General features: G+C 31.3%; 1 protein-coding gene across 1 annotated transcript in view; it reads right to left on the bottom strand.

The window, feature by feature from the left end:
* The window catches only part of LOC106471037 (sister chromatid cohesion protein PDS5 homolog B-like), a gene marked incomplete at its 3' end in the record, with an annotated part of 70,332 nt that overhangs the window by 37,495 nt on the left and 23,257 nt on the right, over positions 1 to 9,580 (bottom strand). Inside the window, exon 6 of the mRNA XM_022399663.1 lies at positions 3,215 to 3,341. Within this exon, the coding sequence (XP_022255371.1) occupies positions 3,215 to 3,341 (127 nt within the window). The remainder of the gene's footprint in view (positions 1 to 3,214; positions 3,342 to 9,580) is intronic.

The following is a 9,580-nucleotide window of genomic DNA, read 5'->3' as shown; positions in this document are numbered from 1 at the left end:
CAAAGCAATTAAAGTAGTTGTTCACTACATACACATGCATGATATACACAAAGCAATTAAAGTAGTTGTTCACTACATACACATGCATGATATGTACAAAGCAATTAAAGTAGTTAGTTGACTACATACACATGCATGATATACACAAAGCAATTAAAGTAGTTGTTCACTACATACACATGCATGATATGTACAAAGCAATTAAAGTAGTTGTTGACTACATACACATGCATGATATACACAAAGCAATTAAAGTAGTTGTTGACTACATACACATGCATGATATACACAAAGCAATTAAAGTAGTTGTTCACTACATACACATGCATGATATACACAAAGCAATTAAAGTAGTTGTTCACTACATACACATGCATGATATGCACAATGCAATTAAAGTAGTTGTTGGACTACATACACATGCATGATATGCACAATGCAATTAAAGTAGTTGTTCACTACATACACATGCATGATATGCACAATGCAATTAAAACAGCTGTTGACTACATACGCATTTAATTATATGTATGTGTATATATGTTTGTTTTAGAGCAAAACTATACAGGGCTTTCTGCTGTGCCTACTGCAGGGAAACGAACTCTGGATTTTAGAACTGCAAGTCTGTAAACTTACCGCTGACCCACTAGAGGACTTAACGGTATGTTTCATTGAATTCCATAAAGTATGATATGTGATTAAAAGTAATTGACCATAAATACAATGACATTTCTTTTTTGTTTTATAATTTGTAGACAAAGTTACAGATGGGCTACCTGTGCATAGCCATCCCTAAATTTAAACTGATAAACTACAGGAAAGGCAGGTTGTCAATAGCACCCACTACCATCCCTTTGACTACTCTTGCCTGATCATACAAAAGGAGTTAACCATCATTCTTATAGTATACTCAAAGTACAAAGCTAGTCATAAGATAAGTAACAACATCCAATGTTTAAAAATACACAATTAAAAATTCTATACAGTCCCATATACAGAAAATATTTACAGAAATTCATTTCTGTGGCACCTGGACCTATATCTCTATTCAAAATCATTTTATCTTTAATAATTTCAAGAGATTCTCTATGTTTAATTCATTTTCAGCTTAACTTCTTTAAGTATTTGAACCTTATCCCATTCAATGTTACGTGAAGAGTTTGCCACATGTTCCACCAAGGCCGAATATAGTTTTTAATTTTTTGATGGAGTTTTTGTTGATTAATTTGAAACTTCAAATCCAGGTGCCAAAGAAGTGAATTTTTGTAAATCTATTCTGTAGATGACACAGTATAATATGCAAATTATACACGTGTACTTCCTAGTATAAAAAATGAAATTTCAAGTGTTTCTTCTGGTCTCCTGAAGATGGTGGAACTCTTTCCACTGAAACATGTAGAGTTTTTAATTGTATATTTTACTTTTAACTTGTACAATAAATTATTGTGCATTTTTTAAACATTGGATTTTTTTTACTTATTTTATTAAATCTATGCACAAGAATGGTCATAGAATATATGAAGCATGTTTCTGTAGCAATAGACACAAACTACGAATTCTCAAAACCACAGTCTGGCATGCTTGGCTCATATACACTGAAATAAAATTATAATTCTATATAAGTGTTCAACATAATGTAATTAAAGAACTTGTAAGAGTATGCATAATTTAAAGCGTATTACAGTCACACCATATAAATGTATGTTACAAGGGAAGGATTAAAAATAATTGCAAATATATATCATTGTCAATCTATAAGGTACATTTTACATGAAAGTTTAAAACTGTTAATACATGCATGAAACAAACAAGTCATTCTATGTAAAAAGTATGTTGCTCCTGTGTAAAACAGTTGATAATCATCAGAGTTGATTTATTAACTTTTTTTACTGTGGGTAGGTCAAAGTGTGCATGTCACAACTTTGTAGTGAGTTACATTCAAAATTTAAACTTGGTATCAAAGTGTATTTAGTAAATCAAATTTTAATATTACGTAAGTTTTATGTTCTTAATTTTATAAAAAAAAACTATTTGAAAAAATCTTCAATCTTCCCTAATTTGAGAATTGCAATATTTGTTCTATAGGTCTTCCCTCTTCTCTAATTTATTTACCACCCCTCTCAAAAGTACAGAATTTATCATAAATTAATCATTATAATATAGATGTTACTAAGACAAGGCCTAATTTTTATAGTCTTCAATCTTATTTGTTTACAGTATCATAAACTAGAAAATCAGACCAATTTATTACACCCACCTGTTACGTCCCATATTTCACATATTAAATGTTTTATGCTATATTATTCATAACCAATAGAGAGCCAAAGTTTTAAGCTACTAAATGACATATTATATTATGTTGTTTTCAGTCTCTTACATCTTCAGTTTGAAAGTTTCTCTTGCTGTGTTCATATCAACTAGCTTAAAGTTTCATTTAAAGGCTCTTATGCCATAGTCAGAAAGCCAGATAAATTATGTGTTCTTAGGTACATTATTTAAGTAAATAAAAATTATTTAGTGTACAAGTACCATCATTATAAAAAAAAGTAAACTTAAATTTCATCTATGATTAAAAAAACAAGATGTAAGCGATATATTTCTTGTTTTTCATATATATTTTTTGTTTTCTATTATAAAATTAATTAAAATGTAAAATTTAGAAACTTATTAGGTTAGATAAGGTTACATTATGTAAGATAATGAAAAATAATAATAGTAAAGTTTTTAGTAAAAATACTGACTCTTTCTATACAAAAATCTTGTAATCTTTACTGAAAAATTTGCTAAATTTTGTAAAGATACACAAAACATATTAAAAGTTATAGTAGGGAAACTCTCATGATCACTTTGGGGTCATAAAGTCAGTGTTATCCACTAAACCCATGGTGAAAGAGTTAATAAGGTTTCTATGTAAAAGTTTCAGTCAAATATTAGTATTAAGTTTTATATCAATTATGACTGAAATAACAACATGTTGATTGGATAAAATTTGATATTCTGTTTAAATCAGATATTAAAACACCACAATGTTAATTATATCAAAACAGTAACTTACTAAAATATGGAGACAGTTAATTGGATACTTTCTACATTACATGCTATTACTAAAATATTGAGACAGTTAATTGAATACTTTCTACATTATATGCCTTTACTAAAATTATTATGAACCTTCAAATTTCTAATTGTAGAAGTTTAATAAAACAACAAACACCTTTCTTGGCTCGATTATCTGTATCAATATAATGTCCAAGAGTTCCTGAGACACGGAGTCGGCTTCACTGATGAGAGGACACATCATGTCTAACATGAAGTTTTTCACTTTATTTGAATGGTTGTCACTAGAACAACAGATATATTGTTTAATGAGAATTCTTTAACCTATTAACAATGATGATACTTTAGTTGAAAATAAACTTTAAATTTATGTTTTAAAAACACATCAGAAACACAGAACACCTATTGTAGTTTTCCAAAAATGTCAGTAGTTTTGGATAAAAAATTTATTAAGATCAAACTGAATTAATATATTTTGCATTTTTAGATTACTAAACAAATATGATCTTTTTAAAAATGATTACACAATTACAAAATTAAGTTCTCTATTTATCAATAATTCTAAATTAGATCCTAAATCGACAAGTGTCTACATACATTTTTCACTCTTATTTTAATAGTTTGGATGAATTTCTTCCTTCATTTATTTTCAATCACTTATTAAAAAGTAACACACCATACAATAACTTACCTAACATTGTTCAACATGAATGAAAACAAAGTTAGAAGAATTTGATCATTACATCTAACATATTTTCACTTAACAGTCAAACATTGTGTAAAAATTATTTATGTAATAATTCCATATATGAGTGTGAAAGTAACTCTTACATACTTGTCTATGAAAGTGATATTCTAGTATACCATAAATTCAGAGTTACTAACAACTTTCATATCAAACTAACAATGTTGCAAATGAATGTGAAAGCCTGGAATACCAAAAAAATTCATTCTTACGGTTATTTTTGGTATTTACTTACTTTAGCATTTTTCAGAGTTTTTGTGACATTTTCAAGGTCTTACCAAGGATTTTACATATATAAATATATATATATAAAGTTTGCAACATTTTCTTCCCACACATTATACTCATTAAGTCATGCTAAAAGTACATCTTTGTTGCTGTCATGTATCCAACAGAACCACAGTCATTAACATTAATATACTTTTTCTTCAGTTGGTATCTTGGCAAAGTTTTTTCTAAACAAACTTGTAACAGCATAGCCCCCCATTTTTATATATATTAAAGTGTTCCAGTTGGATTATAGTTAATACTTTTTTCCCACCATCACTCATTTAGCTATCTAACGATAATGAACAAACTACAATAAATATAATTATATTACAAGTTACAACCTTCAGTGAGGAAGAATATCTTTAAAACAGATATACTTACCTGCAATAATACTAACTGAAGAATATGCTTGACCTGATAACAGTTACCAATTTGATGGAGAGATAAAACATCAAAGTTCACAAAATTGCTCAATCAAAAGAGAAATTAATCATTTTCTTTCACAATGGTCTTGGGTATAAAATGTTCTGTTATATGTAGTGGCCATTGTCATTGTCTATAATTAATAGTTTCATTTTGAATTTATTTACTGATTATAAGTATTATTTTACTACAAGTTACAGCTTTTAGGGTAAGGAAGAATATTTTTAGAACAGGTATAACGTTTTGAACACTGGTGTGATCATTCTCAAGTACACAAGTTTTAATGGTAAAGAAGGTTTTAGTATTTGAAGATTGTTGAATGTGAATTTGAATACTAAAACCTGTGTATTTGAGGATGATCAAAACGTCATGTGGTAAATAAGGATAACTAAACAACAGTCACAAAAATGGTTAACTGTATTGTTATGTGATTAGAAACACGGCCAAAGCTTACATATAAGACAGTCTTTGATATACTATTATGCTTTTGTTAACAGAAAGAGGGTGGAATTGTCTTGAAAGGCAAGATAATGGCATTGTTTATGTTATGGTAGGAGGAAGCATTAGATGGCTTGTATGGATAAACAGGCTGACCATGTATGTTAGATATTTGGAATTTCAGCCTGCTGAAATTTGAATCTAAACTAGTACTGATTTCACTCTCTTAATCACCAACATGAAAATGGCTTATTCGTGTACATAACTGTCTAGGATTAGACATATATTGTAACTGTCTATCAGTGTTTGAATTGAAGGAAAATGTTGAGTTGAAATAAAGTGCTATGATATTGCATACTTGATCACTAGAAATAAAAGATAATACTCATGACCATTTGCTTATTTAGTATAGGAAGGAATACTTAACAAATAAAAGACTCAAATCAAGAACAAATATGATGCATGATTATCAATGTGAAACAAATGGATAATGAATGCCTATTAACTCAGAAATAAGAATATATTCTTCATTTTAGCAAACTAAATTAAACAAACACATCAGTATACAGTAATTTCATTAATGAATAAGCTCACAAATAGTTAAAATACACAGAATGATTACAGATTTAAAGGACTTTGAGTATATGATGTTTTAATTTGGAAAAAATGCCATCAGGAGATCCAAAACACAAAATTCTTAATTAATACAGAAATGAACTGATTTGAGTAGTATTTAATAGAATATGTCAAAACAAACACTTGGCATACCTAACATAAGACCGTGTTGTGTTTATATAACTGAATTTTATAAAATATAACTTTAAAACAGTTGAAATGAGATTTTATTAAGAATATCACTACATTATGTCATGTTAAAATGGTGATATTTTCATGTTTGAATTTGATTATGTTAGAACTACATGTGCCACTCTGGGAAACACTAGGTATAATTATGTTAGAACTACAGGTGCCACTCTAGGAAACACTAGGTATAATTATATTAGAACTACAGGTGCCACTCTAGGAAACACTAGGTATAATTATATTAGAACTACAGGTGCCACTCTGGGAAACACTAGGTATAATTATGTTAGAACTACATGTGCCACTCTGGGAAACACTAGGTATAATTATATTAGAACTACAGGTGCCACTCTAGGAAACACTAGGTATAATTATGTTAGAACTACAGGTGCCACTCTGGGAAAAACTAGGTATAATTATGTTAGAACTACAGATGCCACTCTAGGAAACACTAGGTATAATTATGTTAGAACTACAGGTGCCACTCTGGGAAAAACTAGGTATAATTATGTTAGAACTACATGTGCCACTCTGGGAAAAACTAGGTATAATTATGTTAGAACTACATGTGCCACTCTGGGAAACACTACATATTATTCCATTGGAACTGTAGGTGCCACTCTAGGAAACACTACATATTATTCCATTGGAACTGTAGGTACTACTATGGAAAACAACATGTATAACTATCTTGACATATCTGTCAAGCACTTTTGCTACTACAGAGAGAATCAGGATCCAGGGTATAAATAATGGTGCCATGACACAAAGCAAACTCTGATGATTCAACCAATAAACAGATATCGAATGCAAAAATAAGAGGCTACAAAAAAAGGGCAATTAAAGGAGTCAGATCTAGCTTGGATAGATACAACAACAAGCACGACCATCACGGATGAAACTAGTGGCTCCGAACTTTACACAGACTACAGGATATGTGGGAATATCTTGCACTACAGCCAACCTTCAGGGGAGTTTTACTGGTCACGTTCCAACAGAAATGAAAAGTAGTAGTATAAAATTTATATTACTTGTGCAGCTCAGAAAAAGAATACTCTGTGCCAGGAAATACTAATACATCTGAACAAATGAATTTTTTTTTAGTTATATCATAGTAAAACCTGACAATTGTCAACTGCTACATATTTATATTCTATTAATATTAACTTCTGATCAGAGCAAGCTTCCCCCTACTTGGAGCAGAACTTATAATCAACTTGGTAATGAGTACAGCTAACTAAATATACTTTTCTTACTTATAAACATTAGAATGAGCTGTTTAATCGGCTGGGTGTTGTGAAGTGTTTTAGTTTATTCTATACCTACATCTTAATATTTATACAAGAAAATGTAAGCTAAAATTTTTGATTCATTATATTCTTTGTAACAAAATGGCATATGTGATACATGAAACATACCAATGTTTCTTCTTGTTTTAGTTTAGAAAAGTGAAGATTTATTGTACGTCAAATCTTTAGCAGCTTTCATACTTATACAAATTTGTTGCAAAGTTACAGGTTTTGCATGCAGACAGCTGTTTTGGAATGAGGTGACTTTATTCTTGTGCTAGTTTCTTTGGGGTTTCCCCCAAGGAAAATGGGCAATAGATCCCAGTATTTTGTCACGTACATGAAGAGCTATGTCCACAATATCAATCTGGCTGCAAATTCATAAATGAGAGAACCATACTTAGGACTAAAAGAGGAGTTTGGGTTACTTCAGTGAATCAGTTCTTTAAGTTATAAGATCTAGAGGTGACATGGCATTAGAAATTGTGTAAAGCATGGTGATAAACTGAAATGCTATGTTACTGATGGGTACCTGCACTACTGGTTTGATCAGGTAGCAAAGACTGAATACATCAAAGATTCAGATAATGATGATGAGGACACAATAAAATACTCTGATCCAGTGAAAGAAGATAAGAAGAAAAGAAGGACACTGAAACTTCCTTGACTATGTAATAAAAGAAACGGAGGGATGCCATCTGAGGGATAAATTCACTCAAATGCACAGCTACAGTAGCAGTAAAAACCATCCCAGTTGCTGGGAGTGAAAGAAGTCTTAACACTTAGAATAGTTTTGAGACCAAAAGAGAGAGTTGTTCCTCTAATATTGTGAAATGATGCAACATTCGTCAAGAACAATTTGTTAACATTTCAACAAGTTTCTTTAGTTAGGAGCAGATGTGTGGTCTCCAGCTTGTACACATATGGGATCAATAGCTGAATTAAAATGAAGTATACTCTTAAAATATCTTTTAGATATTTAATATTAGTGGTTGGCTAAAGGACCTAGAAACTGGCAAACTGTTAACGACACCTTGAACCACTGATTCTATTTGAGGTATTAACAAAAATTAAACACAACTTCAAGGTGTATAGGTGTAATACCATGAAAAACTTGTAATTCTGACCTTACATGAGAAACAAGACAGGGAAAAAAATTTATATGATAGCATTGCTGTAGTAATTCAGTTGTTGACAATTAGTAGTCTCCAGTTGTCTTGTGCCACTAAATTGTTCCATATACAATGCTCTTTCTCACAGTAACTAAGAACAACATTCAACCACTACATGTTAGCACATATGAGCAGCAGAGTTTCAGTTTTATTTTGAAAACTGAATAGAAATGTATATTTTTCAAATCATCACCTAATGTTGAAGCTTGAACTCTTGACCTGCCAAAGGTTATATGGACCCATACTGATCTCATTGCTTTCATATTTTCAACTTATAACTAACCAACAGTCAGACTGTGCATCCTTACTCTAACCAGTAACACAAATAGATGCTTAACTGTGAACTCAGCATTTTATTTAAACTTTCATCAATGAAGGAATATTTGACTTGAATATTCAACCCACTCAAAGGCTGAAGGATGCTGACTGTGTGGTTCATCAGTCCTGCACCTCCAACACCAATGAAGGTGGACAGGTTACTACCAGCACATATCCATCTCATAACAATAAAACACTGTCTGTCTTGTCTTTCAATGACCCAGATGCCTTCTTTTCCCAGCCAAAGTAACTGCCAACCCCATCATCTGGAGCAGATCTTTCCAAGCAGCAGCATCCAGAAATGACAAAGAAGTAATTTGGACCACTGGATATTTAACTCTGTGTCACTTGTTCAAAGGAGAGGTTCCAGGAGAAGTTCTGACACAATTAGAAAATCTAGAACCCCCCTCCAACAAGACCACAGTTTGAAAAAGATCGAGCATCATTACACTGAGCTCCTAAGTAGAATAACTCTTGATACATTTCTATGTAATTCAGAGAAGACATCCCACCCAAAAAAACGTCAAACAATAAAAAAAAGTACAATGCATCAGAGAAAAACCATCATCATTATCCCAAACTCAACCCGCAGCTATGTCTACTTCATAATGGTACCTCTATCATTAATTGCCAACTGGATAGTGATACACAAACATCCAGCAGAGGCCCCAGCCACTACAACACAGTAGTTACACATTAGTGGCATTTACCTTTTAAGTGTAAGACTGGAATTTTGAGAATAAGAAATATGCAAATTCAGATCAGCAGACAAGCTTGGCTGGTCCAAAGAGCTTGCAGTAACCAAAGCTGGCTTGGGCCAACATCGTTCAGTGGATTCATCTGGAACCAAATACACCACAGTCTTAAATAACTTGCTGACCAGACTCTTCTAATCCTGCTGGAGCTCCTGAATGTAAGTTTCTAAATATGTATATTTACCTTTAGTTTTTCTTTTATATATAAAAATATATAAAGTTTTGTGACTTAATTTTTGTTGATGCATACCTATACTTTTCCTAATCTCAAATTTCCTTTGTGTAATCCCTAAAACCTCCTAAATGCAC

The sequence above is a fragment of the Limulus polyphemus genome, unplaced genomic scaffold, assembly GCF_000517525.1.
Source record: "Limulus polyphemus unplaced genomic scaffold, Limulus_polyphemus-2.1.2 Scaffold4362, whole genome shotgun sequence".
NCBI lineage: Eukaryota > Metazoa > Arthropoda > Merostomata > Xiphosura > Limulidae > Limulus > Limulus polyphemus.
This window is presented reverse-complemented; position numbering and strand designations above follow the sequence as displayed.